This window comes from Urocitellus parryii, chromosome 9, assembly GCF_045843805.1.
Source record: "Urocitellus parryii isolate mUroPar1 chromosome 9, mUroPar1.hap1, whole genome shotgun sequence".
Classification (NCBI taxonomy): Eukaryota; Metazoa; Chordata; class Mammalia; order Rodentia; family Sciuridae; genus Urocitellus; species Urocitellus parryii.
The window spans coordinates 8,033,057-8,057,323 of record NC_135539.1 but is presented as its reverse complement, the minus strand read 5'-3'; the positions used below and the strand labels follow the sequence as shown (position 1 = coordinate 8,057,323).

Below are 24,267 nucleotides of genomic sequence, written 5' to 3'. Positions count from 1 at the left end.
CCCCAATAAATCCCTCTTGCTTTTTGCAGCCAATGTTTTGTGTGATTCTCCTTGGACAGGGAAACGGGGGTCTTTTCAGCCCCAACTCTCCTTCCAGCCCGGCAGAGACCCACAAGATCTACAGGATGGCTGGGAGCACAGGGGAGCCCTGCACAGATGGCTCATGAGAGTGAGCACTGGGCCAGAGGTGAACCAGCGGACAAGGGACCCGCGGTCCATGCCCTGGGAACTCTGGGGAAGGAAGGAGAGGGATAGGGAAGGAGACCACGAGGAGGGAGGGAGAAGGGACGGGGATAGAGAAAGGAGAAGGAGAAGAGCAAGGAGAGACGGAAGAAAGGAAGAGAGTGAGCGAGTAAGTTAAGAGGGAAGACAGCGGGGAGGAAGGAGGCGGGAGTGAATGAATGGAAGCAGCGGAGGCAGGCCGCTCCCGCTGTCCGGGAGCACATCTCCGTCTCAGCCATCCCAGGAGTCTGGTGCCGAGCTGATCCTGGCGGGGCTCAGACACTTGTCCCTACGGGCGTCCTGCGCCCAGCCGACTCCCAGGGGCCGGGATGTCCCGCACGCGGCGGCCGCCCATTGGACGTGAGCGGCTGGTCAGCAGAGCCACGGAAGGCTCCGGCGGACTCGAGGCGCGGAGCGGGAAGGGTCCCGGTGGACGCGCCCCTCCCCCACCCGGGGCAGACAGCGGGTTAGGGACCGTTCACACGTCTCCGCCCGTCGGTGTGCGTTTGTTCGGGCTTTTGTACGGGCTCAGCTCATTGGGTGGATTCGCGGAATGCCCCACCCATCGCCCCGAGCTGGCCAATTGCAAGGCATGTCACAGGGCACTGAGCTCCGGGGATCGTCACCGTCCTGCGACGATTCGGGGGATACTTAGGCCTCAGCGGTCGTTGTCCCCCGGGTCCGGGCCCTGACCCCAAGGAGACCTCCGAGGCCCATGCCCCGGGAGGTGCCCGCCGGGCATCCGGGCAGCCCTTGGGGGTCTCGGCCTTCAGCTCCCCCCACGGCTCGCCGGTGTGTCCTCGAGTGGACGCACGCACTCCGAAGGGGAGTTTGCAGACGCTCCCTCGCGCCGGGGACGCGGCTCCTTTAAGGGTACGGGCGTCCGTGGCGCCGCCTGCCGAGAGAGGCGGCCCCTGCGCGGACTTCCCGTGCGGCCCCGGACGGCGGGAGCGCGGCGGCGGGGCGCGGGCGACAAGAGACTCGCGACGACAAGGGCGGTGCGGGGCGCGGGGCGGCGGCGGTGGCGCGCGGGGCAGGCGCGCGGCGGGCAGCCCGGCTCAGGCCCCGCCCCGCCCCGCCCGCCGGGGTCCTGCGCTCGGGGCTGCGCGCGGCGGGCGCGGAGGGAAGTCCCGAGACAAAGGGAACGCCGCCGCCTCTGCCGCCGCGACGCGCCGGGCCGCGGCCGCCCAGGTGAGCGCCGCCCGGCCCTGCCGCCGCCGCCGGCCCGCGCCCCCTTCGGCCGCCGAGTGCCGAGCCCGCCGCGGCCTCCCCGTCGGCGAACTCCCTCCCGCCGGGGCCTCCCTGTCCACCACCTCCTTCCCCCGGCGGTCTCTCTGCCTCTCTGTCCGCGAACTCCCAACGCGGCCTCCCTGCCTCCTCGTCCGCGATCTTCCTCCAGATGCGGCCTCCTTCCCCCAGGTCGCGGCCTCCCGCTGCCGCCGGGGTCACGGGCCGCTGCCTCTCCCCGCCCACGGCCTCCTTCCCGCCCGCCCTGCGGTTCTGGGCCACCCGGGTTTGCGTCGCGGTCCACGGGGTGTGCTCTGACCCGACGTCCCGACATCAGACGAGCTGTAGTTTCCCGGCATCCCCCTTAGTATCCGCGGGGCTGCTGGACGGAGGTGGACACTGGTAGTTGGGTGAGCGGGACTCTGGTAAGGCCGTGGTCAGTGGGCCGCGTCGACCTGCGCACCTGGCGGTACAGCAGCTGCCTTAGTTTGTATCCTTGGAGCCAAAGCTTAGTTCCTCCCTCTGGGGAATTGCCGAACCTGTCTTTAGGGTTTTGTTGGTCATTCCTGTGTACGTTAGAGGGTTGGTGCTGTAGCGAACCAACAGGAAACTGGCATAGAGCCGAAATTTACGATGTGCTTCCATAGAGGTCCTCTTTCTGGGGTTTGGAGTGATGGGTGTCTGGCTCCTCTCGGGTTTTGGAACCTTGCTCCAGAAATAGCTTGGGTCCTGGGACAGATCTGATGTGGCTGGGCCTGAGGGCAGAGTGCATGGTGCATGCAGAAGTGCGTCTGGATGGAGAGCCGCCGCCAGAGGTTTCTCCGTGCATGCCATAGTACTACGAGCCCTTGTTACACGCGGGCAGGTGGAGTCTGGGGGAGGTAAGCACCTTACTCAGCCTGTAAGTAGCTCTGCTTTCCCCGCAGTCCACTGTGAGAGCTCCAGGAGAGATGAGGGCAGAGCTCTCATCTCCCCACACTGCATGGGTTTTGTGCCTTGCTTGGTCTTTGATAGTTCTGGGTTATTTTTGTCTTTGTCTCAGAAAACTTTCCTGCTCTATATAGTTAATAACATTTGCTGCTCATCAAGTGATGCTGTTAATTTGGGGAGACAGGTCTGAGTTTAAGTGGGAGTTTGAATGAACAGATTTGCTCTGTGACAGATTGGGTGCTTTCTCCTGGACACCAGGAGGCCAGCAGGAATGGAACTCCCTGTCTTGGGAACCAGGCCTCATTTGGGTCAGTAACTCCCGTGGGCCCACCCCTGATGTCAGGGTGCTCTGGGGCAGAGGACATTAAAGAGGCAGCCAGGCCTTGGGAAGAAGCACAGCCAATCTCATTGGACCACCCCTCAATGCCTTCACACCAATGACTATCACAGTTGGGTACTGGGATAGGTGCCTCTGTGGGTTCCTTTGTCCTGTCCTGGGAGCCAGAGAGGTGTCCTGTGATGGAGTCCTGGCAGCTGTCAGACCCTTGATTTGCTCCCACCATCCCTGCTCCTCCTCTGTCCCTCATGCCCTCCTAAGCAGGCTCTCTGACAGGTGCTCTCCATCTTCACACTTCCTCATCTGTGTCTGTCTCCCCTTTGCTTACAAGAATGCCACTGCCACCCCAATCCTGAGTGTCCTGAAGGGGGAAATGTTCCATTGAGGGGGTGGGGGGCCTTTATGGCAGACCTAGCATCCATGGTTGTTCATAGACGGTATTGTCCTGCTCTGGAGGGAGGAGTTGGCATACAAACACTCTGTGGTGGTGAAGGACAGTTCTGATTTGGGTCTGAGCCTGGTGTGCCTATTATGGATTTAATCTTGAGGCCAGGAAAGGTAGGAGCCTTCAACTATGTGCTCTGGGCTCAGGTGTTGGAGCCAGTGGCCACTGTGGCCTCCTCTTGCCCTAGGGGCCTACCCTTCTTTCTTATGAGACCCAAGTGCACATGACCACTAAAAAATGCCTGTGCCCTGTTGGTAGTTTGTGGTGACCCTAACCAGCTTCCTGAACCCTGGGCACTTGGAGTGATGCTGAAGGCCACCTGGTGGCCTCTAGTGGCTCCCAACCCCCCTTCTTTGCCTATATGGTTAGAGTGTCAGAAGTCATCTAAGAACTGGGCTCAGTGATGCACACCTGTGATCCCAGCAACTCTGGAGGCTGACGCAGGAGGATTCTAAGTTCAAGGCCAGCTTAGGCAACTTAGGGAAACCTTGTCTTAAAGTAAAATTTTTAAAAAGGGATGTGGATGTGGCTCAGTGGTGAAATACCCTTGGGTTTAAAATCTTAAGCAGCCCTCTCCCAATGCCACCTAAAACCCCAGTGTAGAACTCCACCCAGAGCTCAGTGGGCTTGCTTTCCAGGTGGTACTGCTTGTGGGGCCACATTAAGAACAGCTGTGCTCCAAGGGTAGTGAGGGGCTCCTGGTTATGTTGCTGGACCAGCCAGTGGGGTTTGTGGCAGTGTGAGTGATTTGGGGAGGTGGGAGGCTGCCTGGGCTTGTGCTGGGCAAAGGGTTTGATTGCTAAGATATTTGTGGCCTTGTGGGCAAAGTGGGTGGCCTGAGTTGAGGGCATCAGAGGAGCCAGAGGAAGAGAGTGGAAGGTGGGGGCCAGCCAGAGGCTGCAGTGGGAAGCTCCTACCACAAATCAGGCTGGTTTGAGTTGAGACTGTGCCTTGGGCAGGGGTCTGTATGCCCTTTCTCAGTGCTTCACAGCTGTGTTGAAGCTGGGCCCAGCCACAAGGGGACTTTGGGGTTGGCCTAGAGGGAGATGGGTGTTTTCAGCCCAGCACAATCCCACGAGTGGGTTGCTAAGGGCCAAGGTTCATCTCAGTGTGGGCCTTTTCTCTCTAGGACAGGGGAGGCTGCTCTCCACCCCACCCCATGACCCTCAGTGTGGGCCACTTCAGGGAAATGCTCTGGTCTTTTGAGAGCATCGCTTAATGCTTTGGTATGTGTTTGGAGTGTTGGGCTCCCAATGGCTTTGAAGACCTTAGGTTCCAGTGTTCTGGCAAGCTTGGCAGTAGCTGAGTCCTGACTTGTGTGGTAGAGGAAGCAGGTGGCAGCCAGGTGGGGTTAGGGCCTTGGAGGCCCTGTGTGTCCTGGTGTGCTGAAGGACAGACGCTGAGCAGTACAGGCAAGCACTCCCTTGGGACCATCTGTTGCACAGGGTCCTGGGGCAGACTTCCAGACAGGTAGTCAGCACACTTTGGGCAGGCAAGGCTGCAGGAGGGCAGGTAGACTGGCATGCTGAAATGGCTTGTCCTCTTGGCCAGGTCTGAGCTAAGCTGGGGTCCCAGCAGCCCCCCACATCTAGTGCATCATGAGGAGAGGGCCCCATCTCTGTACCATGAGTCTTCAGGTGATACTGTGGGTATCCCTGCCAACCCTACCATTTTCCTGGGAGTCCCAAAGTGGAATGGGGGACAGAAGGAGGACCGGTGTGCTCTGTGTCTGCTGGGGAGTGTGTGTCCTGTGGGCAGAGCAGAGCTATGGCCTTAGACCTCCTTCTCTTTCCAAAAGTGCCCTGGGGAAGGGGCACAGCACTATTGCACTACTTGCCCACCTAGTAGCATCCTGGTGAATATGGAGAGTGTGATGCTGAGTATATTGGGGGTAGCTTGCAGAGGAGACATCCTGCTGGACTGGGTCAGAGCCTTGGTCAGTTGCTCCTTGGACATGGCTTGCCGACTCTTGCCAGTGTGCTGGGAGGTGCAGAGGACCTGAGGTTTGCTTTTGCTAACCCTGTGGTGTGTCTCGTCTATTGCAGGGACTTTGAACATGTCGGGGATCGCCCTCAGCAGACTCGCCCAGGAGAGAAAAGCTTGGAGGAAGGACCATCCTTTTGTAAGGACTCTGTTTCTCTGCTGCCCAGGGCACGGTCCTCATTGCCCTGAGGTCCCTGCATGTGGTCTTGTGGCCTGCTTGTGGCTACTGGGTGGGGTTTTGCAGTTGGTCTTTTGTGCTGATGAGAAGGGCCCATGGTGCTGACTTGGTTCTGTGGCTGTTTTCTCCCAGGGCTTTGTGGCTGTCCCAACTAAGAACCCAGATGGCACGATGAACCTGATGAACTGGGAATGTGCTATCCCAGGAAAGAAGGGGGTAAGAGCTGCTTGAGGACTTGGTCCTGGTTTTTAGCAGGAGCAGAACTTCCAGAAGGGACTCAGGTTTAGGTGTTCACCCTCTGTGGGGGCCCACAGCCCTCAGCATTGTGGGCCTGCCAGTCATATCCATAGCTCTGGCCCGTCCTCAGTCCAGAGGGGACATGAGATCAGAAGGAAGTAGCCACTGGCTAGGTTTGGAGTGGGCATAGCTGTGGGGAATGGTCAGACCCATTGGGTTGTGGGGAGCACAAAGAACCTCCTAGGGCATCATGTTGGAGGACAGGCCCGGGGGCCAGGCCAGGGCCCATGTGAGAGCATGGTGAGGAGCTTCTGGGAGCTGGCTGAGCACTAGGCTCTGGCCCGTCCCTCAGGATGTGGTGAGGTACATGGGACCCCAAGGGCAGGATGAGCCCATCTCATGCGTGCACTCCTGGAGTGTTCCCTCGCATGCAGAACTTGGGTGGTGGCCTCGGCTCACCTGGGTGTCCCTGAGCTCGTTGTCTGTCCTCATTGTGTGTCAGATGGAGATCTGGGTGTGAGGGCCTCCCATGACTCTAATGGCCATCCACACACACAGCACTTGTGAACCCCTGAGGTACTTGGACTGTGCCGGGGGTTGGGGGTGCTTACCACCCAGAATTCGTCCCCTTGAGTTGAGCAAAGCTATCTCTAGTAGGATTTTGTTTTCCTGAACAGAGATGTGTTTGGTCCATTTGTGTGTGGCTCTCTTGAGTGGTACAGGTGGAATCCCCAGCCTTTGTTGAGAATGTCCCTTGCCTGTTGTGTTGGGGTAGGAGGTATACCCTGGTGCTCCCCATGATTCCAGGTTGGGAGGGGTTTCTGGCTGTGGGTCAGCACTACTAGTCCCTGTCCAGGCCAGATGTAAGGCAGGTGGCTTGAAGAATCTGAGGTTGGGGATGCAAGCTGCTGGGCCCAGATTCTCAGGGCTCAACACTGGGAATACAGCTATGCCCCCAGCTGCTCTGCACATGTCCTGCAGTACCTGAGCTCTTTGATGTCCTAGAGCAGCCCATGAGCTGTGGATCCTGACTTCCCTGAGGGCCCCTGCCTTCTGTAGAGCCCAGCTGCTGCCCTTGCTCCTTTCCAGCCCTCCCACTGGTTCAGAGCAAGTCTCCACAATGCCACTGAGGGTGTTGGGTCTCTGGCCCCCGGGAGCTGGTGAGATGAGGAAACCAGCCCTCCTGGGTCTGCCTGCTGCACACAAGCGGCACACCTAATCACGATCACTTCCCCACAGACTCCGTGGGAAGGAGGCTTGTTCAAGCTGCGGATGCTCTTCAAAGATGATTATCCATCCTCACCACCGAAATGTGAGTTCCTACAGAGACCTGTGGTCGTCTTCAGAGTCTTGGGCTGCCCGAGCCATGGTGGCTGCCACCCCGCCCCGGTGCTGTGGTGCAGTGTGGGAGATCAAAGCAGCTCTGGTGGAGTCAGCCTAAGTCTCCTGTGCAGGTTGTAGATTTGAGTCTGTCCAGTCCTGGGGTGGAAAGTGCGTATGATCGGCTTAGTCTCTGATCCCAGCTGATCAGTGGGGAAGCTCCCAGGCCCGGGCTGCCTGCACCCTCTGTGGCTGTCAGCTTTGAGGATCTTCACTTTGTGCCCACAGGCACTCCAGCCCTGGTGGGGACAGGCATACAACAAGATCAGGGCTCAGAATCACACCCTAACCCAGTCTGCTGCCACCCAGCTGTTGTCTGTTAGGGTTCATGTGGCTGTCTGCAGCCTGAGTGACAGAGCACTCAAACTGCTGCTCAGAGAAGCCTGAGCTGAGTTTAAAATGGTGGCCACTGGAAAATTATCTGGATGCAGTTAGGCAAGACCTGAGGGGGAGGGGTCATCAGTCCTGCTCCTGTGGCTAGATACCCATGTATAGCATGGCCAGTGGGTGCTGGGAAGAGCCCTGGCCCAGAGGGGAAGCTCTGGGTGTGAGCTTTGCTGAGAGAAGTCTTCTACATTCTCATAGCCCCACAGAAAAGCTTCAAAATTAACTATTAACAGAACACCAAGTGGAGACTTAACTTTGTTTTAGGTTGTCTTCAGCCTTTTGGATTCCTTTTGTTGGGCACAGTTACTTTGTAATGATTTCTTTTAATTAAGAGGGGAAAATACCTAAAAATGAGACAGACATAGCCATTTCATTTGATACCCTGCTGCAAAATCCAAGCAAATGCATCAAGGTGGGAAAAGCCCCCTAGGAGACCTGGGGAGAAGCGTCCAGGTCACCAGCTGCTTGGGAGGGTTGCTGCCAAACAATTAACCTGCTGAAACCTATTTCCATAGAATTGCAGCTCATGAATGTGTAAAACTAAGCCATCTGCAATAGCATCTGATGCCTTGAAGTGAATCCCACCAGGTGTGGTGAGGTCTCTAGCTGGAAACCAAGGCCTTTCTGGAAGAAGCAAAAGACAGCTAGACAGTCAGCAGGCTCTGCTGTGTGGCCCAGAGGGCTCAACTCTGGGAATGCAACCACATCCCTGGCTGCTCTGCACATGTCATGCAGTCCCCAGAGTCCAGCAGGCTCAAAGTGCATATGGAAATGCAGAGGGCAGGAATGGTCAGGGCTCGTGCAGTCCTGGGGATGTCATGAGACCCAGGTTGAGGCTCTCAGGGCAGAGGGTGCCCAGACCTGTCAATGGATGGGCCAGATGCCATTCATCAGATACTGAGACTTGCCTCAGGGCATGGAAGTCTACATTGGGACAGGTGTGAGGACAGGCAGGCAGACCCACAGAAGAGTGGGTGGACCAGAAAGGCCGTGTAGTGTGTTTTAGGTGTAGTGGGTCTGGCCTCAGGGATGACCAGTGGATAAGAGAGCTGTCTCCTTCTTTGTGGATGACCCTGCCTGCTTCACAGCGCCAGCAGAAGGGGAGGCAAGGAGGCACAGAGGCCGTCTTCTGATCAGGGATCAACGAGAGCACCCAGGAAAGCACAGAACACTGGCCCTTGGGGATCAGCCAGCTGGACTGGCCTGAAGACTCTTCATCAGGAGATACAGGGAGAGGAGCAAACCCCAGAGAAGATGGGACAGGGCAGCTTGGTAGAGCTTGCCTAGCATGGTTGAGGCCCTGGGTTCCATCCCCATTGCTGCAAGGTCCTGTGAGAAAGAAAAGAGAAGAACTCTACAGATCACAAAGAAGGCAAACCACCACGAGGTGGAGCAAGCCCTTCACAGAAGAGCTGTCCAGAGCTGTCTAGTTGGCCAGTCCACACAGGGAAATCCAGCTGCTCATCACCGGAGAGGAGAGGCAGCATCTTGGTTGGATGTTGCTGTCTTACAGAGAAGGGCAGATGCGGCAAGGTGCCGGGCAGTAAGATACCTCACGAGCTTGTTTGAGAGCTTCTCTTTGGAAGGCTGTCTGCCACGACCATTGGAGCTAAACCTGGATACTCCGAGTTGGAGGATACCCAGGAGCGTGTGTGTTCACAGAGGGAGGCCTCAGGAGACCCAGGCAGCCCCATCTATAATAACCAGAGCTGGAGATGGGCCAGGTGTGCATTGGTAGTGGCATGGAGGGGCTATTAACCTTGCACACAGGGCTATATCCTCTCTGTAGGATTCAACAACAGGCCCTGCTCCTTGTGAGTCAAAAGTCAGGAGGACAACTGCTGAGTTTGGAGGGAAGCCAACCAGGGGCAGGGGGCTGGTATTCGTGGTGTGCATTCTTTCTCCATGCAAGTTGTTGATAGAAGTAACGAGGTTGGTAAATCAGATTAAATTAAAATTAGGCATTTAGTTTGCAATAAGGTACATTAAAGGAACAGGAAGGCAAGCCCACAGGGTTCCCAAGACATAGGGGTGAGGAAGGTCTGTGTCCAGAGTGTGTGAGGAGGTACTACCAGGCAGTGGGAGGTGGAACAAGAACTCGGGAGCAGCCAGCGAATGGCGACCCAAGAAAGGGGCTCTGCCTCTGCAGCTCAGGGGAGGCGAAGGGGCACCCAGAGGCCTGGTATTGGCAACTCCTGTTGGTGCTGCCCTGGCCCTGTGCCTGCGCACACCAGAGTTCACGCCCAGCACAGCAGCCTTACTCAGTGGAGCAGCACAAACCTCCTTCTCTGCAGCCTACCGCCTCCATAGCCCCACCTGCTCACGTGCACTGTGGCCGAAGGCAGAAGGCCCAGGAAGCCACCTGCAGGCAGGAGCGGCCTGGCTGGCGAGAGCAGCATTGGGCGGGTACCCGCTGCATTCCTGGGTGCTGGTGGGTTGCTCCTCTCCAGCGACTGACCAGGCTGCACTTGCACTCTGGGTGTGGTCAAATCATAAAATACAGAAAACCAGAAGCAGGTTGCCCAGAGGAAAGATGAGATGCCCTGAAGCGCCACAACCAGCAGGCTTTCCTCTTCCCTGTTTTGGGGGTGTGGTGGGGGGTTGAAGAAAATGGGGAGAGCTCCAGCTGTCCGCCCTCACCTGCTACTGTGCCTCTTCACTCCACACCTTCCCAAGTCCTCTCTGGAGGGGGCCCTGGGCTGAGCTGGCCTGGCCCGCTCCTGGCTGTCTGCCGTCCCTGGAGTTCCTGCCCTGGGAGAGATGTCACATTCTTCAGGCCGGGTTTCTGAGAAGGAAATGTGTGTGCTGCACTCCTGGCCTCGCTTCTCTCCCTGAAAGGCCCAGCACCGGGGAGGAGGGCAGTGGGGAAGCTAAGAGTTGCCTCCCAACAGTGATTCCTTCCTTCCCCTTCATCCAGGTAAATTTGAGCCACCGCTGTTTCACCCAAATGTGTACCCTTCTGGTACTGTGTGTCTGTCCATTCTGGAGGAGGACAAGGACTGGAGGCCAGCCATCACGATCAAGCAGGTATGTGGGCTGGCCGGGCCTGTTGGGCTCATCCTGGCAAAGACCACCTGTCTAGCCACTGAACACACTGTGCCCTCTTGTTTTTGTCTTGCACAGATCTTATTAGGAATACAGGAACTTCTAAATGAACCAAATATCCAAGACCCCGCTCAAGCAGAGGCCTACACGATTTACTGGTTAGTAGTAACTGGCCTGCTGGCTGCAGGCCTTCCCTGAAGTGCAGTCCAGGCCGTCTTTCGGAAGGAGAGCTGGGTGCTGCCGGCAGCCCAGAGTGGTGCCACAGAGGGGAGGATGGGATGGCCACTCGGGGTGGCTAGGTCTATGTGCAGGGTGTGGCATATGTCCATTGCCAGCCCTGTTGATGGCTGAGCTGCATGTGCAGGGGCCATCGGGAGGGAGCACAGCAGCCAGGGCTGGTGGGGCCAGGCACTGCTCGGCCTGGAGGCAGGCGCTAGAGTGGGGTGGCATGAGCTCCTGTGGGCCTGGGAGACAGTGTCTCCTAGCACAGCACACCCTGTCACTGTCGCAGCTCCTCTGGGGATTGTGTCCCAGCGCAGGGGAGCTGCTCAGTGACAGCCTCGCACAGTCCTGGCTTCCACCACGTTTTCCTGTGGTGCTGTCATGGTGGGGTCCCTGGGTCCTGCCTTGTCTGCTGAGGGATCAGGGCCTGGTGTGATTGGGTCTACCAGCAAGAAAGACCTTTGCCCTCAGCAGGGGCCACATTTCTGGTGTCTAGGGCCCCCTAGCCCCTGAGAGCTCCATCCACAGTCTCAGACCCCCAGCTGGTCTAGCATGGGCACCCTCACCAAGAGGAACGGAGTGGAGGGCTTTCTGAGAGCAGCATCCCCCTGTGTCCCTCTTGCTTGGGACCCAGAGGGGCTCTGACCCCTATCACTAGTAGTCTGTTCCTTCCAAGGGCATTTCCTGAATTGGAGCTGGTCAGGAGGGGAATGTGCTGGTTCTTGAGAAATGTGCTTCTCACTGGGTGTATGGCCAGGTGCTATGTGTCTCCCTCCCTGATGGCCTCCAGGCAGTGCCCTGGAGCCTCTGGGATGGCCTCTGTCCGTTTGTGCTGCCACTGTCAACGAGCCCAGCTGTCTGGCTGTGGCTGGCCTCTTGCTGGTGGAGGGTGCGTGCCTGTTGTGGGTGCGCTGCGTGTCCCCTCCGTGGAGGCCTGCGGCTGTGCTGTGTGGCCCCGTGTCCTGTGTCCCTGGGGCTCGTGCTGCTGGCTTGCTGTGTGCGCTTTCTCTCACCTGAGCAAGGTCTCTGTGACACCGTCCCCCAAAAGCACCTTTGGCGAAATGTCCTGAAAGTTTCAGGTCCCTTCCCAGGTTCCAGCAGGCTGGCTTGCTGGGCAGGGGCCTCATCACCCAGCCTCGCTTGGTGAACAGCAGAGCAGGTGAGGGCACCTGGTGGGTCCTGCACTGCTGGGCTGCTGCCCTGGGCCCATCACCTTCCTATTGAACTGTTCCCCATCCCACACCCAGGACTGGCATGCGCATCCTCATTTTCTGCCCTTGCCTGCACTGGTGCTGGGCATTGGGCCTTTCTGGTTGGCCCTGCCGCCAGAGCCTGTCATCAACCCTGGGGATGTCTGAAAAGCCTTGGGCCTGAGCTGCGTGCAGGCTGGGGGCTGGCTCAGGCCAAGAGCAGGGCTGGGAAGAGCTCCAGACCTGTTTCTTGGGGAGCACCCTGGAAGCTCACTTACTCAGACACAGCTGGCGTGGCATGGGGTCTCAAATCAGCTCCCAGTGTTATGAGATTGCTAAGATCCCTGTCCCTAGGAGTCTAGCTTCACAAATGTCGCCAAGGTCACACTACTTCCTGATGTGGGGTTGTCTGCCTGGCCAGCCAGTTTTGCCCAAGTGGGTCATGCAGGCTGGCCCATGTCCTGGGCTGCTCCAGCACTCTGCACAAGGCTGCTTCCTGCACCTTTGTCTGAGCAGAGAGCTACATGGAAAGCCCACCAGAAGCTTGTGTCTAGTTTTAGAAATGAGGAGCAAAAACTAGTGCTTAGCAGTCTCTTGACCACAATTTTTAATGCTATCTAATAATTGCAAACATCTGATTAAGGTACAGTGGAACTATAATCCCTGCTACTTGGGAGGCCGAGGTGGGAGGATCACTTGGGCCTGGAGTTCAAGGCTATATGCAGTGTGCTCATCTGGTGTATGTAGTAAGCTCAGCATCAATGTGGCGATGTTCCCCAAGTGGGGGACCACCAGGCTGCCCATGCTGGTCAGTAATGGGGTTGCACTTGTGAACAACTACTGCACTCTTCAGAAAAGGAAGAGAAAACTGAATTTGGCACAGATTACTATGTTGCAGGCCACCTGCCCCCACCCCTCCTGCAGCCCTCATTGCCTGTGGGGCCTCTCTGCCTACTGCATGGAGGTCCGGTTGGCTATGGAGTCTCCACATGGAGGTTGCTGCTGCTCCCTTTTCGATGGCCTCCTTCCCTGCTCCCACCCTCCATCCAGGAGCTAGTGTGGGTTCCCCACCCAGCTCCCCTGCCTCTGCAGCCTTCCCGCCTTCTGCCACAAGGCTGCACCCCACTGCTGCCCTGCAGTGGCTTGGTGGGTGCTGGCTTCTTCAGGCAGCCTGAGTGGCCCTCCAGCCTGGGAGGTGGGCCACACTGTTGCCTTCTAACTTATCTCTTCTCTTTTGACCTCCTCAGCCAAAACAGAGTGGAATATGAGAAAAGGGTTCGAGCACAAGCCAAGAAGTTTGCACCCTCATAGACAGCGACCCTGTGGCACCGCAAAAGGAAGGGATTGGTTTGGCAAGAACTTGTTTACACCTTTTGCAAATCTCAAGTCGCGCGTGCAGTTACCGGTCGCCTGGGAGGGTTGGGCGGGCGCCATCTTCCATTTCCGCCACTGGCATACAGTTCTCAATTCGCTGAATTGCCCCAGTTTTTCATACAGGGTCTCTTCCTTCAGTCTTTTGTATTTTTGATTGTTATGTAAAACTTGCTTTTATTTTAATATTGATGTCAGTATTTCAACTGCTGTAAAATTATAAACTTTTATACTTGGGTAAGCCCCTAGGAGCTAGTTCCTTTGCTCGGATGCAGGCATGCTTCACCGTTCAGAGCTGTCCCGGCCTCCAGCGGGCTGTGTGGAAGTCCCTGTCCCTCCCTCCCACACCCTTCTCTCAGAACCTGGCTGTTGCTAATGCGCCTCCTATCCAAAGTCAGCAGCGTCTCGACCCGCACCTCTTCCTTTGTGTTTATATGGCGTTTGTCTGTGTTGCTGTTTAGAGTAAATAAACTGTTTATATAAAGGCTCTGTTGCACTATCATCATTACAGGGAGAGGGCACCTGGTGTGCCCAGCCTCCCCAGCCAGTGGCTGCGCCCTTGCTCAGGCCCCTGGCACTATCTTGTCCTGTTGTTTGGATAGGACTATGTGGGGTCTGTCCAAGGTTCCATCCTCCTGTCCCTGGATCTTTGGGCCCTGGAGTGCAGACCTGGTGAAGTCGGAGTCGTGTCCAGACCCTTGTAAAGTGTTCCCACCCAAAGCTGGTGCCTGTGCAGCTGCAGCCGCCAAGGAGGACACAGTGGCTCAGTCCAGCTGCGATCAGCATCTGCCCTTCCCAACTGATTGTGACTGCTGTGGCCCCCCCAGGAGGCAGCCTCAAGCCATGGCCCTCCTGTGCCCAGCTTGCATCTAGCCTGGCAGCCTGAAGGGCCCTTGGCCTGGGTGTGTCTTGTCACAGGAAGCCCTGAGGTGCTGCTGTCCACTGATCCTGCAGGAACTGGAGCCACCAGTGAGGAGGAGCTGCTCCCCAACCATGACCTTGAGCTGCCTGGCAGGGCTAGTCAGGCAAGCCCCTCAGGACAGGGAGATGCAGCAGGCAGAGATGGCCCATTGTCCTGCTCTGAGATCTGGCTGAGGCCTGCAGCCACTCTGCCCTCCCACCTGGAAGACCAAGTGCATCCACGAAGAGGGCAGGGCCAGTGCATTGGGGGACCCCCAGAACCTAAGGAACAGGTGAAAGGAGTGGGCCCTGGAACTGGAGTCCTCAGGTTGGCAGTTAATGAGACAGAGGGCCTTGCCAGGGGAATTCCACTCCCTCATTTGTAGCCTGCTCCTGGAATGTCATTTTGTAACAACTGACTACATTTAGTTATAGTTACACATGTATATGGTTAATATATGGAAATTCAATATATTTTATAGTATTCTAAAGTAACTGATGTTTCTGGCAAATTGTAGTGACTTCGGCTATGAAATGTTCCTTCTGTACCACGGTCCTTGGCTTAACAAAGATGTGACGCGTAACATGAGAACATGCAATGTGATAACTGTGTTCACCTGAGGGAGGAGGGTGTTCCCAGCATGAGGCCCATGCTAGTAAGGAATCGTGGGCAACAGACTAACCACTGTATCCAAGAATCTTCGAATTAAAGCATTTCCACAAACTGTGGCCCTCTGATTGTCCTTTCCTGCCCTGACCCATCCCCTTGGGCTTTAAAGCCTCTTAGGCAGACTCCCCTCCTCCTCGGGGCCCTGTTCTGATCTTTCACCCTGCCCAGCAAGGCCCCCAACGGCCTCCAGCCCCCAGAATCAGACCTCAGCAGCCAGTGATGTCACTCAAGCCAAGGTGGCTGCCCTGTGTCCCCAAGTCTCTCCACACTGTTCTGGGCCCTGAGACCTAGAATTTTGAGCTGTTCCCCTGCTGCCTGGAGTGGGTCTCGGAGAGGGTGCACCAAACTATAGGTTCCCATGTGTGCAGGGGAGAGCTCTCGGCTCAGACCATGACAGGGCTTCTGGGACTCTGGTGTGTCCAGGACTGGCCATGCCAGGAGGGATTCCTGCAGGCAGGCCATTGTGAGTGCAGACAGAGCTGGCCCCAGGGCACCTCCCAGGGGAAACTGACCGTAGGCAGGACAGGAATTTGGGCCATGGCATCCTGTTTGGACCTCCATCTCTAGCCCGTGGGACTTGGGGTCAGCCAGGCTATGGGAGGCACAGAGATCCTGACCACAGCACATGGCTGCTTCCCAGGACTTAGGTAGGGTCTGCGATGGTCCCCTTTGCCTTCTTGGGCTGTCTAACCGAAGCCTTGGTCCAGTTATCATGCCTGTCCCCATAGATATATCCCCAGGCCACCTGGGCTCCCTCTGCAGCCTCTGAGCTGCTGACAGCAGGCCTCCAGCCCAGGGGTCTCCATGGCAACAAGCTGCCAGGTTGGAGGACCCAGCACTGACTTGGACCTGCTGGAACCAGTCTGAGCCAGTCACAGCAGGGAGGGGCCTGAGAAGCTCTGGATTTGGGGACCTGTTCCCTGCAGCTGGTCCTCAGCTTGCCCCTGATACTGGGCGGGCTAGGGACTTCCACAGGGCAAGGAACCCCTCTGGAGGCCTCCAGATACTGCTGACCCCTCTGAGGAAGCCACCGGGCCATGATGGTGACCATGGCTTTGGACCATTGATGGGAAAGGGCTGGAGCCAATGGCCCTATCCATTCTGCCTGTCCTCTGGCCTGACCCAAAGATTGTTTGTCCAGAGGCTGCCATATCTGAGCTCTTGTGGGGAAGAGACAAACAAGACTCCTGGATGCGTGGGATAGGCTTATCTCACTGGGCCTTGCCCTTCCAGGCCAAGCCATCTATGTCCTTCCTTCAGGATGCCCCCTCTTCCACGCCCTTAAAAGGGTCCTCTCTTTGGGCAGGATAAAGGCTCCCGCAGCCCACGTTCTTCATAGGATGATGGGCATGGAGGAGCCCAGTGCACATGTGCCATGTTCAGCTCTGTCTCCTTGTCTCCTCATCCTCTGCCCCTTTAGGTCCCAATAAAGAGCTGAATGCAGGAATGAGCTCTTCCTGGGAAGCAGCACTGCTTGCAAGCAGGCACCAGGATCTCATGCTCCACAGGCCCTCTGCTGCAGGGCCTCACAGGCACTCTGTCCAGAAACATCCTTTGTTTTTCAGTTGACAGGGTCCTATGCTGGTCTATTTCTCTTCCCCCACCCAGGGCTCCTCACAAACTGCAGACCCACCGTGATACCAAGACCTGAGAATGCCCACTGAGCTTCTGATATGGACCCAGGTGACCCCCAGCCCAGGAGATAGCACCTTGGGCAAAAGGCCAGGACTGGGCCAGACCACCACACAACCACCTCTTTTCTGCAATCTTCAGGATCCTCCAGCCCCACAACAACTAGGGTCCTGGCTAGAGACCTTTGTCTATAACCCAAGGTTCTTGGTGCCCCACTTTCCCTGCCTCTGACCCACTTTCCCTGCCTCTGACCCTGAAGGGAGGGGACAGTGGAAGAAGCTTTAACTGTGGGAGCTGTGCCTGTAATTCCAAGGGATGCCACCAGAGGGTGGCCCTGTGATAATTAGCAGGTCACTTGGACTTTGAGAAGCCCTCATGGGTACCCTTCAGCAGCCATGGAGCAGGCAGGCCTTCCTGAGCCTGGTGCTTTTCTCACACTGCCTCAGCCTTTCCAGCCTGAGACCCTGAGTGTGCACACAGCCAGGCTTGTAAGTGATCTACAGGAGCAAACCTCAGCTTCTGCGAGGATTCTTGGGGCAGTAATGGCATCTAGGCAGGGTGTGCCCCTTGGCCCAACACACCTGCATGGAGGCCGTCCTGCACCTGCATGGCCTCTCTCTGCCCCCCACCTCAGAGCACAGCAGCTGTAGGCACTGGTCTGAGAGCATGAGAGCAGGGTCTGGGGCCCAGGCACAAGGAGGGTGGGGACTTGCCTTCCTGTCCTCTTTCTCAGCCACCAGACAACACAAGGATGAGCTTCCACCCCCAACCACAGAGTTGGGAACTGAGTGGGACTCTGCAGTTCTTATCCCACCTGCTGGGGGCGGGGAGACTCCAGCAGACACAGGCCTACCAAGATCCCCCAGTAGCCTCAGGGGTGTAGCTGTTAACTCTTTTTACAGACAAGGGTAACAGAGGCACCAGGCAGTGGAGAAGGTACTGGAGCAGGAGTATCAGGGCCAGGTCCATCTGATCTGGTCTCAGACCCCATCAGGGTAGAATGAAGGAATAGGTCACTGAATGGGATGTCATTCATCCATTCAACACCCTGCTAAACTAATCTGTGGAGGGAAGAGCCCTGGGGGTGATGATTATCACTTGCTTTTACATACTGGGGATTGAACCCTGGGACATTCTACCACTGAGTACATCCCTAGCCCTTTTGCCCCTTTTTAAAATTTTTTATTTTGAGACAGGTTCTCACTAAATTGCTTAGGGCCTCCAGAATTTATTTATTTATTTATTTATTGGTGCAAGGGATTGAACCCAGGGGAGCTCAACTACTGAGCTGCATCTGCAGCCCTTTTTTGTATTAGAGACAGGGTCTAGCTAAGTTGCTGAGGCAGGTTTGAATTTGAAATCCTTCTGCCTCAGCCTCTAGAGTAGCTAGGATTACAGGTATGCACCATCGCACCCAGTAATTCCTTTGGACATTTTTTGGGGAGGTACCAGGGATTGAACTCAGAAGCACTCAACTATTGAGCCATATCCCCAGCCCTATTTTGAATTTTATTTAGAGGCAGGGTCTCACTGAGTTGCCTAGTGCCTCACTAAATTGCTGAGGCTGGCTTTGAACTTGTGATCCTCCTGTCTCAGCCTCCTAAACCACTGGGATTACAGGAGTGTGCCACCGCACCTAGCTCCTTTGGATTTTTGATCCATTTGCCTCAGCCTCTGAGTTGGTAGTGTTACTGATGCACGATACTACTCCTGGTCTGGGGATTTATCTTGTCCTGGGGGAACTGAGACCCAGCCCTGAGTTTGGGACCCTGCCTATTGTTGTGGCCTCGGAGAAACCCCTTCCTATGTCTGGACCTCAGTTTCCCTGTCTGTAGAAGAATGAGGTCTCCAAGGGTCCACCTAGCCCTGCAGAAAGGAGGTTAGTCTGAAGGGCTAGAGGCCCTGCAGTGGCCCTGCTAGGCCCCCTCCCTGGCAGTCGGTAGGTGCCCCCCCCAACTTCCTGTTTACAGCCACTGCAGTCTCATCCCTTCACCCCAAAGCCATTATGATCACCATGACAACCAGACCTGTTTGTTCCAACAAGTTAGCAGAAACTGACGTAAGACTGCAGGGGTGGGGGCACCAGTTCCAGATCCTGGGAGGGAGGTCAGTGCCCCCACACCAACTCCCTCCCCTGCTGAGGACCAGCTGGGGGCACAAGGCTCAGACCCCTCCCCTGCTCACCTGACATCCCTGACCCAAGCGGTTGGTGCATTTCCGAGTTCCCCTGCCATCCCCCATTTGCCTGACTAGGCTGGGTAAGGATGGAGGCAGGGCTGGGGCTAAGGGCCCTAAAGGAGAACCACCTTGCCATCCCTCAGACAAGCACAGAGGGCTGGGCACAGATGTGGGTTGGGATCCAGAAGTCCAGATAGATGGCAATGTCCCTAGACAAGGGGCAAAACCACCTATATCTTCCCTGGACTGGGGAACTGTATCCAGGCTGACCTTTCCTCAGGAGCCCACTTCAGTGACCAGTTATGAGGACCATTGGACAGTCAGGTCAGGGAAGGCTCAGCTATCTGCAAATGTCCACCACTTGCCCCAAGGTCCATTCTGGAGGCCAGTCCCAGCCTTCCCTCAGCTTGGCCACCCCAGCCTTCCTAGAGGGGCCATCCTTGCGGATAGGTCTGAGCTGCACAGGCTCCAGCTCTGCCTCCCTGCTCCTCACCCTGCTGGAGGCCCACTGTTGGGGACTGGCCCTTTGGTAAAAGCTGGACCCCCAGCAGTAAGTTTACCAGTGTTCTGCCAAGCTCAGGGCTAGGTCCCACAGGCCTCCTGTGCCCCTCCAAGTCCAAGCCCCTCTGGGCAGCTCCCTAACTCGACTCCTGGACCCACAGCATGAGGGAACTTGTCAGACATGCAGACCCTCTTCCCCAGCAGTGAGCCAGAAGTCCTGGGCTGGTCCAGCAATGGAAGGAGCCCTCCAGGGATCATGTGTGGTGTGTTCAGATTTGAGAACAGCTGTCTGGAGGCTGAGTGGGAAACCCTGCCCAGAGAGGGACCAGGAGGGTGGGCAGGGAAGAGCACATCGGGGTCCAGCAGGCCCTGATCACCAAGGCCTTCAACCTGGATCTCCCACCCGCATAGCAACCAGGTTTATCGCCTGCAGAGACCCCTTCCGCAGAGTGGACTACACCTCTGGACTACACCGCAGTGGCGAGGTCCCCAGACCCAAGTCCACTAGGGGCCTGGGCTTGGGTGTGTGTGGGTAGGGCAGCACTGGGCTGGGAGTGTGCTTCTGGAGATGGCCATGCAGCCCTTCCAGAAAAGTCTGTGCTGTTCCTGGTGCGTCAGTTGGGTTTCTGCGACTCTGGCTTTCCTGGGGCCCAGGGAGGAGACCCTGCCCACAGCCCCCCTTTATGCTGCCAACCACCTGGGGGGAGGGCGAGGGCGGCCAAGCGGGTGTCCATACACAGCACGGAGCCGGCTTCTTCTCCGCACCCACCTGTGGGTTGATTGACAGCCCCGCACCCTGGGTAGATCTCCCAAGCAGGCCTAGAGACACAGAGACCACAGCTCGGCCCCCAGGCGCGGGGGCGGGAGGGGCGGGCCTGGAGCAGCAAGCTGGGCGCCTGGTCAGGCCCCGCCCCCGCCCGCGCCCCCCGCCCGCGCTGCGCGTCCGCACCGCAGTGCTCAGTCTCCGGCGCGCACGGCTGTGAGCGGTCGCTGTGCCTCACCGTCCCCAGCCCGTACAAGAGCAGTGTCCGCAGGAGCCCCCCCGCGGCCCTGCGCCCTGGCCCACGGTGAGTGCCACAGGCTCGCGCCCGGTGCCGTCGGGCTGCGGTCTGGGCTCAGACCCACACACACCCTGGCGGGCAGACAGTCCGCCCCCTCGGGCACAGGGATCGCGCGAGGAGCCTCAGAGGCTGGGTCAACGGAAAGGTAGCAAAGAAGCGCCCTCGGCCCTGGGGACACTGAGGTCGAATATGTCGGAGGGGCGGGTCGCGGGGCAGTGTTCCTCCAGCTGCCAGCATGAGCCCTGCCATCGGAGCGCGCAGCCTGGGGCGCGGTGGCGGGGTCCGCACTGCGGTGCGCGGGGGAGGGGAGCAGCGCCGCACCTCCGGCTGGGGCACGGGAGCCCGCCACCTGCGGTCCCGCCTGCCAGTCCCCTGGCGACCCACTTCGACCCCGGGGCCCCTTCCTCAGTGGAGGCCAAAGATGGGGGCGGGGCCGAGGACCCAGGAGATGTTTCGCGCGGTTTCCCAGCCACCCTCCCTTGCACGCTGCGCTCCCCAGCCGGTGGGGAGCGCCCTAGTCCCTCCCGCCCTGCGAATACCCTCGTGGGACCCATGCCCCCGAAAATCCCTTCCAGTGCCAGCTGCGCCCTTCCCCTCCCTCGCCTCTAGGGAATTTCAGTCCCACAGCTGAGGGTTTTTGCCTGGATTGGGGTCTGCAGAACAGCTGGTAAAATATCACACACCACACCTGTCCCAAAGTCAGGCTCTGATTGCTCACTTTCCAGTAGAAGAGAGACCCCAATAGAACTGGGGAGCAGGGCTCCTACAGATACCCACACCCGGAACACCCCCCAAAAGTGAGGGAGACAGGTAAGTAAGAGGGGGCCTTAGAGAATAATGAGGTGCCAGGTTCAGACTCTGCCGCTCATGTGGGAGTGCCCCAGCCCTGTTCTGCTGGTCTCAGGTCTAGCCCCTGCAGAGCTTGTTCAAGAGCAAACCCCTTCCAAGGATTAGATTGGGATAAGAACCCCGGAACAGCATTTGTAGCAGGCACTGCCTGGCCAGTGCAGGGAGACTGCTTAGGGACAGGGGGGACCCTGGAGACCCAGGAATCCATGGACACCTGGAGAGGGTCCAAGGAGGTCTGGAGAGGAAGATGGGAAACCAAGAGAGAAGACCAAGGTGGAGGGTGTGGAAAGTCAACACGTGAGACAGACATCTTTCTGCGTGACACACACACACCAGCAAACACCCTGAACACTCTCCAGGGGGCCCAAATGTACTAAGAGTGCATCCCATCTCCTTCCAGTGCTCCTAAGGTGTTTATGATGTACTGGGGACCAGGAGGGCCTTTGGGGCTCAGCTGCCCCCACTCATGGCCTCATTGCCAATAGGCCCCAAATGGACTAGCAAGGACAGCTTGGCCTCAGAGTCCTGGGTTTGAATCCTGTCTCTGGACAAGTTGCTATAGCCCCAGCCCCGAGCTGTCACACAGACCAGTGCCACCCTGCAGTTCTCTCCTGCATCCAGGGCTCAGTGTGGGCTGCTAGGGTTGGCGCAGTCCAGAGCTGGGGTAGCAGAACCTTGGCCTCCCTGGCTTTGCTCACTGCCCTGGGGGCCAGTCATGGGCAAGGGATGTGGCCATGCTTGGCTCTGTGACGCTGTCCAAGCGGACATACAGTGAGATGGAGGTAGAGTCACATCTGGGCCTACCAGAGAGTTGGGGGTCCCTGCACCTGGCTTACCCTGCCAGGACTGACGGAGGCCCACAGGCAGCCAGTGTCTCTGGTGCTGTCACCAAGGGGAGGCAGTCGCGTGCTCACTGGTCATGGCAGTGTGCATGAGGTCCCTCCCGGGGGGTGCGTGGTCACAGCCTCGTTGGCAGGTGGCTCCCAGGGCCTGGACTGTTGGGTCATCACAGTTACCAGCTGCCCAGTCAGGCAGCACAGGGTTGCCACCTTGCATGGACACTGATGCTGAGATTCTGCCCTGTTCTAGCAACAGGCTAGGCAGGAGGCAGCTCATCCTCATCCTCAGGACATGCTAGTTTAGTGCTTGGATGCCTGAGCAAACCTCAGGCCTTCACCTGCTGTCTCTGGAACCTTGGGTGGGTTCCTAAGCCCCACACCTCAGACTGCTCATCTGAGACAAGGGAGACTTGGCACGCCTCTCTAGGCTGCCTGGAGGCTAAACAGGTAAGGTGTCCAGGGCCCAGTGTGGGAGGGGGCGTGTGACCCTCCTTTCTGCCCTGAATGTTTCTGTTCTCACCAGGATGCCCCTCGAGCCTGTGGCTCAGGCTGCTTGGCTCCTGCGTCATGTTTGTCTCTGGCCTGCAAGCCCCCAGTGCCTGTCACACAGCTGCTGCTGGCGGTTGCCCTGGCAACAGCTCAGGAAGCAGCAGCTCAGCTGGCTTTGGGGTTCAGGGGGGGCCATCTTCTCCGCTCAATTGGAGAGGAAAGGGGCTGTGACTCACGGCCCCCTGGGGACCTCCGGACTAGCTGCAGGTGTGTCAGCTTTAGGAAGCGTCCTGCCTGAGCCCCCCAACATTTAGGGGAGGGCATCGGGGGTCACCAATAGGTTTGAAGGCAGTGAGGCCTCATTTCTGGCCCCCAAGTGCAGCCCCTTCATAGGGAACCATGCTTGGAGTGTCAGGGAGCAGGATGAAGTGTGGTTGAGGGTGTTGGCCTGAGCTGGTGGGCACTGGCCAGGATGGAGCCTCCCACCAGAGGCAGCTCCATGGGCAGCAGGAACCTGTTGAGTGTGCAGCCAGGTGTCCTGGGCTGCTCCTGATTGAGCTTACCATTCTAAGGTGGAGCCAGCCTGAATGGGAACTGGCCTGCACAGGCTGCCCGCCCCTGAGGTCTTGGGGAAAGAGTGAAACCCACTGGTCCATTTCTTGTTTTGTGAGATGGAAATTAAGGTCCCCCTTTGTGAGGGCTGACATGTCTGGGTTGATGAGTGAGCATCAGAGAGACCCAGACAGTAAGTGCAAAGGCCCAGTAGTGGCCTGAGTGGGCCCCTGTAAACCTGAGGCCTTTGGGCTGGGACAGGGAGCCTGAGAGGGGGTTCTGTGGGATGGGGACGGCCTGGTAGAAAGACAGTTTTCCTCAGGGGAGAGGGGATCTCCCCGCAACTCTGGGGAAGACACAAGCCCTGACCCAGGACAGAGGTGGGCCCTGGGCTTGGGGTGCAGTGGGAGGGGGCTCTGGGAGCCACAGTGCACCAGCTGCTGTCCTTACCTCTGACTTGGGGTCTGCAGGGGAAACAGCCCCCACCAAAAGGGAGATGCAGGTGTGACCTCAGCTGAGCCTTCCTCCCTGACACGGTGGGTGGGGCCTGTGTACTCCAAGCACATGTGGTGGGATCCAGGGTGCGCCACCTGGAAGGGAGGGCATCCTTCCTAATTTCCAATCCTAGAGCCATGATGTCCCCTTTGCATCCCAGCCCTAGGCAGATGTGCTCATGTGGTCCCCACCCTGGCCCAGCTTTGGAGTAGAGTGACAGGGAGTAGCCTGGGCCTTCCAGAGGGGACAGGACAGGGTCTTCCTCCTGGGCCTAGGGCCACTCTTCCTCGTAGCAGTGACATCTGAGCTGCTCCTGATGTCCATGCAGAATACAGCAGAGTGATTCAGTTGATAAGGACGGACAGAGAGGGGAGCGGAGGGGCCAGCACCCTGCAGCTTCTCCTGTCTGGTCTGCATGCAACGTGCTTTCATGGGATTGATTGACAGACTGCAGTATTGGAGATTGAATCCAACAGCGCTCTTACCATGAGCTGCATCCCCCACACCTTTTAAAATTAAAAAAAAAAATCTTTAAAAAATTTTTTTAGTTGTACATGGACACATTACCTTTGTTTTATTTATTTATTTTTACATGGTACTGAGAATTGAACCCAGTGCCTCACACATGCTAGGCAAGGGCTCTACCACTAAGCCATAACCCCAGCCCCTAAAATTTTAAAAATTTTCAGTCAAGGTCTAGCTAGGTTGTTGAGGCTGGCCTTGAACTTGTGATATTCCTGCCTTAGTCTCCAGGTAGCTGGGATTGCAGGGTGTGCCACCATGCCCATCTCTTGTTATTCTGACTGCGGGAAACAAGCTCCGCTTTGTGGGGATCCTTCCCCCTCCGGTTTTCTAAGCAGCCTGGGGGAAGGATGGGGCATTTCCCCCTGCTATTCTTGATGGATGAGGAATCCCAAGCACCCCCTCCTGATCAACCCCCTCCTGTC

The 24,267-nt window shown here is 57.5% G+C and overlaps 1 protein-coding gene across 4 annotated transcripts; it reads left to right on the top strand.

The window, feature by feature from the left end:
• Positions 1–328: 328 nt before the first annotated feature.
• On the top strand, positions 329–14,778 carry Ube2i (ubiquitin conjugating enzyme E2 I). Of its 4 annotated transcripts, none has more exons than XM_077802358.1 (7): positions 329–352; positions 5,207–5,283; positions 5,455–5,538; positions 6,799–6,871; positions 10,244–10,353; positions 10,450–10,529; positions 13,031–14,778. In XM_077802358.1, exons 2-7 carry the CDS (start codon positions 5,218–5,220, stop codon positions 13,092–13,094), a joined length of 477 nt encoding a protein of 158 aa, XP_077658484.1. In that variant the 5' UTR covers positions 329–352; positions 5,207–5,217; the 3' UTR covers positions 13,095–14,778. The 4 variants fall into 4 exon arrangements, with proteins under 4 accessions (XP_077658484.1, XP_026241304.1, XP_026241306.1 ...); XM_026385519.2 differs by lacking the exon at positions 329–352 and adding an exon at positions 933–1,095; XM_026385521.2 differs by lacking the exon at positions 329–352 and adding an exon at positions 1,305–1,413.
• The last annotated feature ends 9,489 nt before the right edge of the window (positions 14,779–24,267 follow it).